A 15,387-nucleotide genomic window follows, 5' to 3' on the forward strand; every position below is an offset into this window, starting at 1 on the left:
CGCCGGATGCTCCTCCCATGGTAAAAGTGGCTCCCTGAGAACACGGTTGAGTCCTCAAGGGTTACAACCATGTGAGGGCACCCTCCAGGCATCACCCTTTTTTAATGATCAGCGACAGATACAAAATCAAGGGCAACTTGACTTACAGCGCCGTTCCCGGTTCCAAAATCACGTAAGACACTTCGTAGTCTTCCGAGTCCAAAACAGCGTCATTGTAGCCAATGACATCTTCTGCCCAGTCAATAGGCCTTGACGAATAAGGGTCGTCCTTTCGTCGGATCAACGCCCAAAGCTTCCTACCGTAAGTAGCAACTACTACCGTTCCGAAACCGTTCGAGTCAACATGTACGTGGTGCCAAGTTGACGGAGTGGCAGCAATGGTCCATGTCAGCGCCGACATGTCTGCCGCTTTCCGAGGCATGTGGTGGGACCATGTTGCTGAATAACAAACGCGATCCAAGGTGTCGTCGGAGACCAGCGGCGTTCCTGCTGGCAGAGGACCAGGGAAGTCGAGGAAGTTGATTGCCTTGCGTTCGGGCGACTTGGAGATTGTGATGATCTCTTCCAGGGTGGCCCTTCTAAGGCGTTCATTGCCTGTGGGACCCAAATCTATTGATTGATCTACATGGCAAGTCAGCAGACGGCAGGGTGTTTTGGCTGAGCGATGCTCACCGTTGCATATTATGGATGCGTCAAGGAATCTGTTTAGACCCCTTAATGCGCCCTCGAAACTCTCCGGAGCTTCTACAGGCACGCCCGTCACCAAGATGGCCTTCGTATTCAACAGCTCCCCCACTTGGCTGGGGGACCATTGCTTATAGACATCGTAAGGCACAGACTTGATTGCGGTGCCATTCCCGTCGCCCGAGGTATAATCGGGGGGACGATCTCCACACGTCCGTCGAATGCCTCTGATCAACGCGAGGAAAGACTCCCTGGCGTACTCGTGCTGAAAATGATGTTAGGAAATGCTGACAAAAAGGTGTTTCGACTTACATGAAAGGATGGGAGAAGTTCGACGGCTTCGCCGCGGATATCAAAGAGGACAGTTGGGGGAGCAGCGTAGCGCTTTGAAAGAGTCAATAAATCAATATTTATATTGATTAAAAGCGGCTTACCTCCTCAGCAGATGTACCTACAAGACGAGCTAGCCATTTTCTGGGACCCCTAGTATGGTTGGGGGGAATGCCGCCTCTCTTTCCTCCTTCAGCACCTTGCGATCGGCTTAGGGTTGTGGACGTCTGTCGCCTTGTTTTGGAGGAGGATGGCTTGCTGGGCGGTTTGCGTGGGCCCTTTTTTGCAGGCGATGGCTTGGAGGCGGGGGGCTTGGTGGCGGAAGGGGTTTGGTTGTCGTTCTCATCGCCAGGGGACGGAGTAGATGGGTGCTTGTGTAGCCTCTTGAGCTTGTGCGTAAGGTAATCGTCGCTGTCGTCGGAGGGCACGGTGGGTCTTAGCCTCTTGCGCATTGATGGCCCAGCTTTTGGGTCGTCGTCGTCGTCGTCGTCGTCGTCGTTGTTGTCCTCGGCGTCGTCCTCGGCGTCGTCGTCTCCGCGTCTGCGTTTGCTGCTTCCAATGGGCTCTTGGCCACCGCCCACTTTGCCAGCATCCAGGTTGATGTCGGCATTCTCTGTCCTATCCACATCATCGTCCCTTTCATCGTCGTTGTCGTCTTTGTCGTTGTCGTTGTCGTTGTCGTTGTCGTTGTCGTTGTCGTCCTCGTCCTCGGCGTCATCCCCTTTGCCAGCATTGCTAAGAGGGCCATCAGGCGGGGGTGAGTTTTCCCTCGGGGCATTCAACCCCGAAGGTCCAGCAGCTGGAGGATGGTAGGAGGTATTAGACGGCGGGGTTGGGGGGGTTCCGGGAGCTAGGGCTGGTTGGGCCAATGCCGGGCCGTCGTCGACAGATGTTGGCACGTAAAAGAGAGGCTCCAGCGACTTGTAGAATTCATGGCACTCTGGCTCAACTTCCAACTCAAACGCGTTGTTCTCCTTGTCGTACCGTGTCATTTCTTTGAGACGTTCGTATAGGGATGCCATGGCCTGAGGTATTTCCTTCGGCCTCACAGCAACTTGACACAGGGTCGTCCAAATGATATTCTCGATCAAGCCCAGCAAAGGAGGTCGTTGGCAGCCTAGGTGCTTCCACATCTACGACAATTTCATTCAGCTTGAATTGGAAGGAGGTACGTTGACTTACTAAGAGATGCCAATGCCTTGCCACATGCTTCCCCATGGCGTCCCTTGTTTGCAGAAGCAGCAAGGGTGAGACCGCCAATGCCTGGTGGAGGGGAAGTAGCAACGCTTGCGGTCCCACACTTGGGTTCGCCCCCCGGTGTTGCTGGAGATACTCTGCCCCCGTTTGCTTATCAGCCCGCCCCCATTTCTCCGGGATTTCCTTGCCCTTGGGGAAGCCTATGTGAGACACACTTATTATCAAAACTAGATGCTGACTTACCTCCAAGGCGGCACGAAGGCCAGCTGCCGCCAGCGCGAAGTTGGCCACTATCCTTGATGCTTTCGACGAGTTCTTTGACTTTTGGAATATCCCGTACAGATATCCGAGATCGTCGTCGCCTTGCTCCAGAGCAGAGAAGAATTGGTTGGCCTTTTCCTGCTCTTTCGGGTTCTCCAACATTTGTCCCAGGGAGGAAAGCGCTTTTTTGACCATGACCGGCCAATCGTACAATTTGACGATGGAATCCGTGCTGTTCCCCGCCAGCTTGATGCAACCATCGGGTTGAGGAGAAGGGCCGCATGTGTTGTGGGAGAGCGTCGGGTTGAGTTGTATCGCAGTGAGCAGGGAATACGTCGCTATTATCCCTATGACGAGGGCAGCCTTCGAGTTATGGCTATCTTTACTGAATGGGTTTTCGATCCAATGCTTTATTTCCCTCTCAGCAGAGGTGATCTGATTGACGAGCGACGTCTTCTGTTGTGGCTAAGATACGGATGAGTAACGTCAACATGACATCAAAGGACTTACAGAGAGTGCGAGATCGACGTGAGCCAAACTCATTATCCAGGGGAGCTCTGAAATCCCCAATCGCTCCACAGCCGCAAGAAAAGGGCCCGAAGTTCTATGAGGCAATTGATTAGCGCACGTACGCCCCAAGGATCCTCGAAATCATACCCGATTGCCAATGGCTCCGTAATCAGTTGCATGTCCTGATTATCAGCATTGGAGGAAAACTGAAGTTGTTCCGTGTTGTTTGAGGACATTTCTGTGTGTCTATAGCAGAGAGATATCTATTGGATTTCGAAGAGAGCAAGGAGCAACGGTGAATGTTCGTCAGGAAGTAAAAATGTCACAAACATGTAATTCCCACGCAAAATAGGGGCAAAGACAAATTTTGGTATATCATGATGTTATGTTGAGGACGATTTGGGTATTTTAAAAGGCACTATATGATGAATTTTGAAAAAACAAAAATACTGCATATTTTTCTCTGAACCGACATGCAGACCCCTGACCCCTGTTATCACGTGATCTTATGGGCAATGTTGCTCCGGTTTTCCTGAGCAAATAAGCGCTCGATGGCCGAGATGGCCGGCCACCACCTGCTATCTCAATCGCTTATTTATTCCCAGGTAGAAAATTAAATACATAGCGCACAACTGCATTGAGTATTCATGCTACTATAGCACACGTATGTCAGCCCCACAAGCTAGAATCCTCAGAGCCTGAGTCTTCTTCGCTATCGAGCTCGCTTCCATCCTCAGGTGCCAAATTATCAACTTCGCTTTGCTCGTGCGATTCTCCATGCGCTGCGCCCTCTGGTTCATCAATATAATTGATGCGGTTTTGATTCTCATCTATGCCCTCTACTTGTCTAGTCTTGCGTTTTGGAGGCACCCTTTTGTTCTTTGCCCTGCCAGTCCGCGGTCGGTTCTTGATTGATTTGAGTCGTCGAATGGCCGCCAAGGCAGTTCCTCTAGGTATTCTGTGCAGGACCTCCAATTGGTGGGTTTGAAACTGCAGCGATGACCGCAATGTGCGTGCCTTCCGTCGTTGTCTTCTGCCTCGCTGACCCCCTCCACCCACTGATTCCAGCAAATAGAATTGAGGGTTGGTATCCAAGACGACAGCGTCCTCTCCTAAACTGGCCTGCATCTTGGTGTACCATAGTTCGTTCCCCTTCCGAGCGGGCAAACACTGGCAGCAGCCAAGAAGCTTTGCCAATAACATTCCAAGTTCTGCACGCTGATCCTCTGTAATAGAATCGACCTGCGCCCAGTACTCCCCTAAATATCCAACCTCCCCCGCTAGCGCCTGCCAAATCCTCGTTTGTGGTTCGGTACCTCGGATGGGAAAGAAGTCGTTAAAACGTGCTTGAAAGGCTGGCTTTCTTTTTGCGCCAGGAATGCTGCCACGTAGCCCAGCTGAGTTGGGTAGGCAAACAGCCAGCTTGAGGGTTTCCAAGGCTGATGTCACCGACCATTGCTGAAGCGCCTCTTGCACATTTGAGGGTGCCACCAACCGAGTGACCATATGTTCAGCCAGGAACCACCATGTGCAGTACGTCATCCTGGTAAATAGATAGCCAGCCCTAAGTTCCATCGAATTGGGCAGCCCATGAAGAATGTTATTCAAGGTTAGCGGCCACTTGAAAGGACCCAGAAGCGTCCATGGCTCCCTGAGCAGCGTCTGCTGAATTTCATTCCAGCCAGGGCTTCTCCCCAATGGAAATCGTTCGTTTCCCTGCTGCGGCATTTGCACTCGAGGAGGTCGCCGACGAAATGAGACTCCCATCTCTTGATGAACTTTGAGGTCGTCGAAAGGAGAGATTTCCGGAAGGCAGTTGGCCTCATCCAGACGCAAAGAGGAGAGAAAAAACATCTGAAAACGCTGCATATTTTGCTTGAAGTAGAGGTCTCGAAGCGCTTGTCGAACAAACGATCGTGTCAGTGGCGGCGTGAAGACAACGGACTGCATCAAGAAGGCAACGACGCCTGTGATTGTGCCGTAGTTCGTCGGCATCCTTTCCCAGACGTAACGGTGGAAGGCATCCAATGCCAGGATTCTCAAGGCCAGAAATTCGAAAAAGGATTTGCTAGGCACCCAAGTGACGAAATTTGGCCCCAGACGCTGCCAAATCTACGTGGAAAATGGACCATCAGCGATGAGTTAACCTGTCAAAAAATGGCGGACACGCGCCTGGTGCTTAATCGCCTTGGATGCCTGGGCCATCGCTGCCCCACTGACCCGAAACTCCTCTCTAACTCCAAAGCGTTTCTTGGTGGCTGAGCTACGGAAGATGTCTACCAGGCCCTTGACTTGGTCGACGTGCTTTGGGCTGCGATCAAAAACCTCCGTGTCGGAGAAGAGGTCCCGCGAATTGTTAGCCTTCCTGGCTACCTCGTACCACAAGTTGTAACTATGTCGAAACGCAATACCCGTTTGCTCCGCCCGCTTCTGACCCATCTCAGATTGCAAGGCGCCATGGTTTGCCATTGTGTTGATGTGGTGGATGTTGCCAGCGCCATATCCTGATGCTCCGTATGACGCCTCCAACCCAGCCAGCGTCCAAAGTCCGACTACCCCACGACGCTTCGGATGGATACTAACCCCAATGTCTAGAAGCAGGTCGCCGCCATTCGACGGATCTAACATGTACGACCAATCAAGACCATCAAACGTCTCTTGGCACTTGCGGAATGCACTGGAGACCGTGTCCTCCATATCCATGCCAATCTCTGGCTCATATGTCGCTCGGCAGTACGACTTGCACCCCTTGTTCTCCAAGACGAAGAAGTAGGACCCGTATTGCGTCTTCCCTTCTTGGTCAAGGGCTCTGATCTGAAATATGGCATGAGCAAGGCGAAGGGATAGAAATTCGTAGCAGCATTGTACCATTTGATCAAGCTCCCGCAAAAATTGGGCAAATTTGGGTCTGCTCAAGGGGAAAGATGGCGTTGCCGAGCTTTTACCACCTTGCTTGAATTTGACATGGTCCTGGTCATAGCCTGCGTAGACCTCCTCTGTCACACCAATGACCCTTCGGAGCGATGGTAGGATGACATCCTCCCAGATGAGATACTGAATGTGAGCTGGAACCTTGGACGTCCAGAACCGTGAGTAAGGGGCTTTGTGGGTCATTCGAGGAAAGAAGAGGTAGAGGTTGACCATGCTGCTGAGACCACCTTGAATGCCAAGGTGCACATGGGGAACACGGCTTAGAGCAAAACGTTGAAGAAGCCAGTCTGTTCGTGCGCCTCCTGCATCTCTGTCCTCATCTGAGGGCGGCACAAGGAGCTCCGCGTAAGCGTGGTTGTTCTTCCAAATTGGGGCGCGATCACGAATGACGGGGCTGGTTAATATGGCGACAGGCTTCATGAAACGCGGCTCCCTGGTGACGAAGATGACGCTATCGATGTCTGCTGATACAGCAAGATCGTCAGGACCGAGAATAAGCTGATCCTTAGTGATATCTACATGCACATGGTGTGATTCCGAATCAAGGCCGGTGACAACAATGTTGATTGCCTCTTGAGAAGTGCGAGCGTGTGCGATCATATCCTCCAAGCCCATGGAGATGACATCATACCCAGAGGGCGGCTCGGTGCATGAGGGCTGAACGAGGTCGTCAGGGACTTCACGCATTATGTGGCTGCCAACTTGAGTGGGTGGGGTCATATGAAACATCTGAGCAAAGGATGGGAGTATACGCCAGCCATAGTCATGAAAGTGCTCCCAGCCATGCAAGAGAATATGCTTGGCTATGTAGACCAGCCCTGGGGCGTACCCCTCAATCGTATCATCAACGGGCAAAAGAGCAGAAGCAGTAGGCCCTGTCTCATACTCGTCGAAATTTCGGTCAAAAGGAAGGCGAAGGCCTCTCAGATTGTTTTTCCGGTTCAAGGGGACAGGAAGTACAGGCAGATTGTCTTTCCTAGTCAGGCGAACAGGAAACGCAGGTCTCGGGGTCAAGGGAACCGGAAGTACGCGTCGTGGGAATCGCTCTATAAGTGCACCGAGCGGAGCAGGTGTGTGTTCAGTTGGAGCCCCCAGTCTGCCAAGCTCGAATTCGTCGTCGTCCTTTTCTCCACCGGATGGGTTATCGCCGTCCTCGTCCTGGGCTGGTGGAGAGACTATATTATTGAACGGATTGAACCTTCGAGCGCCTTTGAGAAGTTTGCTCAGCTGTTCAGATCGACAGGACCTCTGCGGATGAAAGGGCCTCGTCGGCTTGCATTTCGCGCAGATTGCCATGCTCGTTAGGAGGTTCTGCTCTATCGGAATGACCACAGCAGCTAACAGGGTGGGCGTTAGGGACTTTTGAAGGTTATCAACTAATTCTCGCAAATCTAGGTACTGGGCGATCAAAGCGGGGTAATGGTTTTGAAGATGGGCATGAATGGTTATCCAGTCCACAAGGCTAATTTGGAGATCTCGGAGCATGGTCAATCGAGTTGTATGGCAGCAAAGAAGGGCTGGCCTCTCCCAATAACCATTCGAGTCGAAGACGAGCCGTTCCGTCCACATGTGCGTAATGGCCTGGCATACGATTGGGCCGCAGTCGTAGCCATTTTGCGGTAATCCAACTTCCTTGATATGCATGGTCTCTTCGCCCAATTGCCAGCCATTGAGCAGGCAAACCCTTCTCCAGACATCTTGCGATCCTATCGCAGTCCAGTTTCCCCGCTTGCCCATGAGGTCGCCAGTGCGGCCCAGAATGTGGATTTCACGAGCTTCAGGGCGGAATATGACGCAGCAGTAGTGGTTTCTGTTAACCAAAATAACACCCACGCAGTCCTGCATTATGCAAGGACCCTCCTCGATCAGGGGTAAGTCGTCGTAAATTCTTCGATAACCATCAATCTCGTCGGGTCCCCAAGGTGGCCCATCGCATAGCAGGTACGTCATAGGGATGTATCGAGGCAATGGCTCTTGTAGCTGCTGGTACTGCTTCAGAAGCCACTGATCCATCGCAATCCCGTCGATGTACTGTTCGTGACTCAGAGTCATCAGAGAGTCGCGAATTTGTACCAGCCGAAGAGGATTGATGAGGTATAACTCTGGAACTACTGTTAAAGTGCGATCAGACGTTAACGCAGCACACTTACCAATGGAGTTAGCTCCTGCTGCAGCTCTCATCTCGCCCTCTGGTGATAGCTGCGGAGAACCCATCGGCGCACCTGGAGGCTCCACGTAGTCGTCATCCTTTTGGCCTTTGCTTTCGAAGTCTGAGAATGTAGAACTGGGGTCATCCTCATCGGTATCTACGCTTGATATGCTGTCCTTTCTCCATACAGGGGGCTTCTGTGACTTTTTGGGCTTGTGCTTGTTCCGAAATTCTTGAACCAATTTTAGTCTGTCATCGTCGTTGTCGTTGTCGGACAGAGACAGGGATGGTGAAATAAGCCCAAAGGTGTTCTGAAATGATGCAACTAAGCCCAGGGAATTACCGCCGTCAGAAAAAACAGATGAGGAGGGACTGAGGTCATAAGCATCCTTAAGACGACCACCGAGACTTTGAGAAGAGGCGGGTGAGTCAAGAGGGGAGGAATCATCATCAGAAGAAAGTCCAAAAGAATTGGCCAAGTTTTGCTGAAGGGATAAGATATTCATGGCTTCTTGCAGTGAAAAAAGAGAGCGGGTTTGAACGGATGTTTTATTTACGTCGCTTGTTTTTCAGGGTTATTATGACTAAACTATATGGACTCTTCGCAGCTGGGGCAGAGGTATGCTACTTTTCCTAATGTTAGAAGTGTTTGAAAAAACTCTTCCCCGCCCATTGACGCTGCCCAATTGGGATCTAGACAGCCCCCATGGTTAAGAAAATGGGCAAGGTTTCTCAGCGCCTGCCCAGATCCAGCCATCTCCCAAGAACGCGTGTCCCTTATGGAGCGATTCTCTCCTCCCCGCACAATAGGGCTGGCCAATAGGACATGGCTGAGTCCATTCAATGCGGGATCCACTCCGCTGTCCAAACCAGCAGGAGCCTTCTTCATACACCGTTCATGATACCATGCAGAGCAACTAGAGCAGTATCTCTGTCGATCTTTCTCTGGATCATATACGGACTTGCATAGGCAGTGATACGTCAGTCCCTGGAAAGAATGAGCTACAAAGTAATGGGTGGACTCTATCATACCCTTAGTTTAGGATGCTTGCGAGTCGTCACCAAAGAGAATCGGTAGAAGAGGGCTTTCGGAGAGACCTCAAAAGGAGAACATCCAGGCATGTCATTGTAGTGGAGAATTTCGCATGGCCCTATGCGCAGATGAAGTCCTGGAGAAAGCGGAGCTGCGAACCAACGTACCGAGAAGAGCTTCGCTGCTAACCCAGTCAAAATGATCAGATATGAGATACTCATGCGTCCCAAGGGAGCTGACCGCCTTTTGACTGAATAAAAATGTCATAAATGGTTAGAAAATGAGATAAGGGATATAAGAACGAACTGCGAGTCAGACAACCTGCCGCCTATCCATGAAATATTGCGGGTGTCCCTTGCTGAATATAACCATTGGATCTGAACCCAAGCCTTTTGGGACTCTGACAGCCTGATTTCCGTCACTTTACCCCTCCATGTTTCTTCGGAATCCTCCCATGGCGAGATTACGACGCTGCAGGATAAACTCTGTTACGAGTTGTTGGATTGAGGAAGACGTCTTACAATTCATTCTGTTCTATTTGGATCGCAATATCCCTTTGTATAATAAGGCCTGGCGTTGTGGACATTCGTTTTAGAACTGAGGAAGAAGGGGGAATGTACTTTGCGTCCATTTTTTGAGAAGGGGAAAAAAAGGAACGGCGTGCAAATGTCAAGATAGGGGTTCTCGCAGGTGGTGAATTTTGGCATCGTACATCTAGCTATATACCTAATTCTTATTGCCTACAGTCCCACAGCTTCATGATTTTCATCACATACTTTATCCCTCGGAGAAACTTTTCGTCCAGAGATTGGCCCCTTGCCTTCAAGTCGATAAGCTGTCGCGCCAGCTTCTTCACGAGCGGGAGGAGAAGTTCAATACTCTGTCTTAAAATTTAGGAAGATGTCAACAGACGGTTGAAAGAACTCACGTCTGCGGGGATACTACTTAATGTCTTGGAAGAACATTGGTTTTCCCTGTCGCTCAACCACTCCAGAATAATTGTCCAATCAGCGCTGTCTGCCCATTGTCTCAAATGACTTGTAAGATACTCAAGCCATATTGAGGGTTCTTTGGGATCTTGGTGCGTAGACGATGTGCTAGTGCTGGACGTTGAGACCGATGAGACATGACACCTTGTCCGATTAACAGGTAACCCTAGCTCAGAGATTGAGGGGGCCTGACGTCGTACGGACTGAATAACTGGGTAGTTCTTTGCTTGAGATCTCTAAATAAAGGCGGAACTCAGGCATTTTGGACAGCAGAGATGGGATCAGAACGGATACCGCTGCAGTTGCCTGGCTAGCCGTGCTGGTATTTGCCTGAGAAGAAGTAGATACATGGTATTTCAGAACGAGGAAATGATGAACTTACTTTACGTGCGTTTGGTTTGGCCCTGACGGTTGGTTTTTGGACTGGAATGTTTGCGTTTCGTCTCACAGTTATCTCTTCCATAATTGTCTTTTTCTCAACCCTTATGTCATCGTTTCCTGGACTTGAATCTTCATGCAAGCCTATTGACGGTACGGAGAGAAACCGTGTCTGCGGGCCATATCTTTGAGGCGTTTTTGGCACTTCTTCTGAGACTTCTTCGTCTATCAGGAAAGGATATGAATTGAAAACAGCGTAACTCACCATGAGGAAGTTGCTCCATTTCCTTTTCAAGAAGCAGCCAAGAGTCTGACAAAAAACGCGATTGTCAACTTCGGTAGAAGACATTGTCTGGAGCTAACGGCTATCTACTTTTTTCCCCTTCCATTGGCTCATCCTCTTCTTCGGAATCAACCCCTGTACAAATTGACGTGAGAAAAAACAAGTGAAAGCATAAAATGCCCACTTACATGCGGAAGTCCGAAAGAGGGCGCGCTGACGAAGGCCGTTTTCCAGGGGACCTGGGAATGGCTTTGTGAGATCGCTCACCATCATAATCGGGCAGGGTTCTATTACAAAAGACGCTCGGTCAGAATGTTGGAAGCGCTTGAATAAATACTACCTTGAGCCCATGGCCATAGTTGCTCCAGCTCCTCCGTTCCATCAAACTCCGGCTTGTCAGGGGGATCATATATCTCATTGCCTGCCATTTGGGGTGGGATGGCGGCCTGCCTGGTCTGTCGGGAACGTTTGGCAGGTGGGGAATCACGCTTCTTTGACTGGCCTTTCATGAAGCGCGTGGACAGAGGTGGTGCATCGGCGTCTTGTTGTTTAAAGGACTTATCCTCATACTCGTCGTCGTCATCGTCGGAGATGAGATGGGACCAACGCCGTTTGGCGCCAGCCTTTGATGGTTTTATGGGTTTCGACATGGGGACATCGTCATTGTCGCCGGAATGTGGATAAGGGGATGAGATAGGGCTGCTAAACGTCTCTTCTGTCCCACTCATATTGACGCGATGCTCAACTTTGGACTCGAGTCGTGCGACGCTTTTTTCGGAGCTTAAAGTTTGAGCTCCGACAGACGCCAATTTGGTATAGACCTCCGGTTTTCCGGTGAGAATAAGCGCCCAAAACGCCGAGATGCCCTGACCTGTAGTCATCTGCTTGGCGCAGGGTTTAGGGTTGATTTTTTCAACTTCCTTTCGTTCATCCCCACTTCTCTCATGCTTGAATGGACATCTTTGATGTGCTCCTTGTTGAGTGCCCCGTGGGCACCTGAGCTTGCCTTCATTTTTGAGTGCCCCGAGGGCGCCTACGTTGGCCTCATCAGAGATGACCTGAAGCAGAGGAGGTATGCCGTGTTGGCCAGCGCATGTACTATCACTGCGCCACCAATGCAAAGCGGATCCCCTAATGCAAGAACATTTTTTGCTGCCCATCCTCTGTCCCGCAAATCACCAAAAAATCAGTTTGAACGAGTACAGATACTATCAACCTTGGTAAGAGATTTAGAGCTCCTTCGTCAATATCCTCGTGAGGTAGGTAGCAAATGGTTGTTTGCATTTGGGTGCAAATCACAGTCCAGCGAGCTGGCAGCATCGTTCAGAGCTGAAATGTGTTGTGCGGATATTGTCATCGTAAGACATTACATCAAGTTTCTACAAGATTGGCTACCTGGAATGCGAGCTACAAAAAGGAATTGGGCGGCGGGCATGGTTGGCATGGACAACAGCGATAAAGTTCAAACTCCATCGACGCGTCCTCAGCCCTCAACTTCTGCGTTAAGTCTGAATACTGCTTATTTTACTAATTCATACTATACCACTATCACCCGCATAATCCTTCATAGCTTTAGTCGTATTAGAGTTTAGTATTCAATTCTTCTCCTTGTCATTCCACCGCTCTTGAGGTCTCCCACGACGCGTCTGACGCGACTTGGACGCGGCTCAGGGAAAGCATAGCAGCATGATGGTGGAGTGCAAATATTGCTGACAGATCGAGACAGAACTGCGTCTTGGCATTTTGCATTAGAGGATCCATTTGCACTGCGCACTCCGGCATGTCTATAACCTCTTGAATTCTGGATAGAGCACCTCTGGATTATTTCTTAAGGTAGATTACAATGTATACTACTTGACCACTCTTGCCCAAAGGGATCCAGCGCGAACTTGTGGTCGTAGAATTTCGTTTCTGCGAAAGAGTGCCAAATATTTGCACATCTAGCGCAGTGATAGTACAGGTCCTGCTTAGAAGTAAGTTCTCAAGTGCGAAGTGTTCTCAAATTTAGAAGTATATAGTATCTGGATCACTAGCTTTCAATTTGCAAGCGCTGTAGAATCCTTACGCTTCATTTCAAGACTAGCGAATACATTGTTGTGCAAAAACAAAATAGTAGCTACCCTACAACTTTTGATACGTCGCCCACATTCCCATAAGCCGTGTTACGCCCCCAAAACTTGGGTTTATCCTGAAGGAGTTGAAAAGTGGGCTTGGGAAAGAAAAATACGTGGGCAGATCTGCCCGGAGTGAGGCTGCCCTTCTGCATGCCATCTGTAGGTTCCCATCTTGAAACTTGATGATATAGCTTGGACGACAGAAATATACACAAGTCCCCAGGGCGGTAGCTAATCACGAAGATGTTGAGTTGAGAAAGAATATTCAAAGAGTGATTTACCTGAGCTTGGCATGGAGTTGAGGGATGATCATATAACCACCTGTATAGGCACCAAATGGGACGCTGATAGAAAAGCCTGCGTCTGCTTTATCCTTATGCATCCTAAGTTGAAGCTTCCATACTACAGCACGGCCCAGGAAGGGCCCAGGATCTTCATCTGCGAACCAAACTCCCGCTTCAAAAGCCTCCTGGTACTTTTCGTACTGCTCCGGAAGGAGCGTCTTGACGACGAGGCCGAGGAGTCCTGCTATCTCCTTCGTGGCTGCGTAATATGCTCTGGTCGCTGCCACGCCTGAAGAAGACTCGTGGATGTCCGCCGATAGGTAGAGTTTCTGCCGCATGAAATTGGTGAGGATGAGAAAGCCTTGAAAGTGCGGGACGTACATCGTGGTGTCCTTGCATTACCCACCCTTGGACGAGATGGTGTACTCCTCGCCGTTCCTCTCGGATACTTCCATCCTCCATCCTGTATTCCATAACACGGTCATCTCCTCCATCCCGGCGCTGCAGCCCATGCCGAGTCAGCTCGGGCGGGATTTTGGGCGGCAATTGGGAGCAAAGATCTTGGGTGGCCTGCCAGAGCCGCTCAAGTGCGGCTGGCTGTCAGAGACATCAGAAAGGGACTCTTATATACAACTTACAGACTTACTGGCAGACCATCGTGGACGTAACTGGCCCCTGGGTGATCGAGGCTGGTTCTCTCAGGAACATATTGAGCGTCCAGATCTTCAGCCATCTGTAAACAACATGTGAATATGATATCTGGCCAAAGACAAGTGAAAAGACTTACCGGCTTCTCCGTGTTGTCATTCTTATCTCGCTGTCCAAGATAGAACAGGAGAGGCTCGTCGTCGGCGTCAACCCACTTCCCCGATATGACCTGAGGTAGAACGTCATCTCCAAGGTGTTTCCGCGCATATTCTGCCATGTTGCCTGGCGTTGATGGCTGCAGTTCGTCCAACCGAAACTTTGTTCTGAACGTAGGAGCGTACTTGTTGAAGCTGGCAAGTTTCTTCCCCATTTGCTCATGCAACCTCTGGCGAAGGATTTCTTCGCTGAGTTTCTTCTTTGCGTGCTGAGAAAAAGGAGATGTGAGATTGCCTTCAATGGGGGGTACGGCGCAGCGGGATCTGAGCGGGTCCAACTTTGCTTTCCGCTTTTTCTGGACAGGGTTAGCTCAGGCTGCGCTCTAAGAAGAGATGGAATTACCATTGCATCGTCATCCTCCACATCCAAGAAGTTGGGATCTGCGAGCAGATTCCCTGTCTCAGATTCAGAGCTAGAAGAGTCTGAGCGTTTGCGATTGAACGACATGACAGTTGATGAGATTCAATCTGATAAGCTAAGTGCGACAAAAATGACCCCTATCTGACGGTCACGACCATCACAGGTAATGGTACAAAAAAATGCGATCCTCCTCCACCTACGCCATGAAGATCTTAGCCTGCCCCCACACCTGCGTCCACGATAGCAACCATATGTTAAAAACTGCTCGCGCCGTGGGACAAGACTCTGCCTCCAAGACCTGTCTCCTGTTCATAAAAGAAGGAGGCAGCCGTTTTCGAAAGCACCTCCCGAACAACCGGGTCCACCCAAAATGCACAGCTGAATGTCCTATGCACCACCTTCTATGCAAGAAGGATAATCCTTGCGTCAAGGGAAATGAGCCATGCCCCAAGCCTGTCAAACTTCCTGACGAAACTGTTGCACCCACGCGGCAACAGTGGGAAGAGAACGCCTATGGCTTCTACCTTTTCATTACGGAGGGGAAACTGAGCAATCAAAAGGCTCATCTGGACAATTTCAAGGCAGAATGCCCGCCCGATATCTACGAGCAGAAGGTGGCGGCTCGGCTGAATCTCAACACCAGCCGTTCTTCCTCCCCACAGCAGCCACCCGCAGCAGGCCCCTCTCACCTACCGATTTCCCCACCGCGCATCTCACTACCTCCCCAAGATCCCCTACACCTCTTTACCCCTAGGCCATCCCAGCTGCCACGACCCTCTAACGCAGAGACGCCCATCCATGAAACACGTTGGTTGACGCCCCGCAATCCACGCGACTTTGGCCTTGCTCGGGAACCCTCAGCCACGCCAACCCCCTGGCACGGCCACGCTCAACCTTCGCTTGTGCTAGAGCATGAAACGACCGCTTGGGCTGTCAGACCGGCATCCAGCCTGCCCAAGGTCCAACAGGTCGTTCCCTTTCCCAAGGCAAAGGACGGGCATAAAATCAGGGGCTTCAGGA

At 50.6% G+C, this 15,387-nt stretch overlaps 1 protein-coding gene across 1 annotated transcript; it reads right to left on the reverse strand.

Moving 5' to 3' along the window:
- Nucleotides 1-142: 142 nt before the first annotated feature.
- On the reverse strand, nucleotides 143-3,015 carry PC9H_000003 (uncharacterized protein; the record flags this gene model as incomplete). Its single annotated transcript, XM_036769666.1, has 7 exons — nucleotides 143-621; nucleotides 673-949; nucleotides 997-1,068; nucleotides 1,119-2,147; nucleotides 2,197-2,400; nucleotides 2,455-2,937; nucleotides 2,983-3,015. The coding sequence occupies 7 exons, from the start codon at nucleotides 3,013-3,015 to the stop codon at nucleotides 143-145; spliced, it is 2,577 nt and encodes an 858-aa protein (XP_036635511.1).
- Nucleotides 3,016-15,387: the final 12,372 nt, after the last annotated feature.

Source organism: Pleurotus ostreatus, assembly GCF_014466165.1.
Source record: "Pleurotus ostreatus strain PC9 chromosome Unknown scaffold_1, whole genome shotgun sequence".
In the NCBI taxonomy this organism is placed as follows: domain Eukaryota; kingdom Fungi; phylum Basidiomycota; class Agaricomycetes; order Agaricales; family Pleurotaceae; genus Pleurotus; species Pleurotus ostreatus.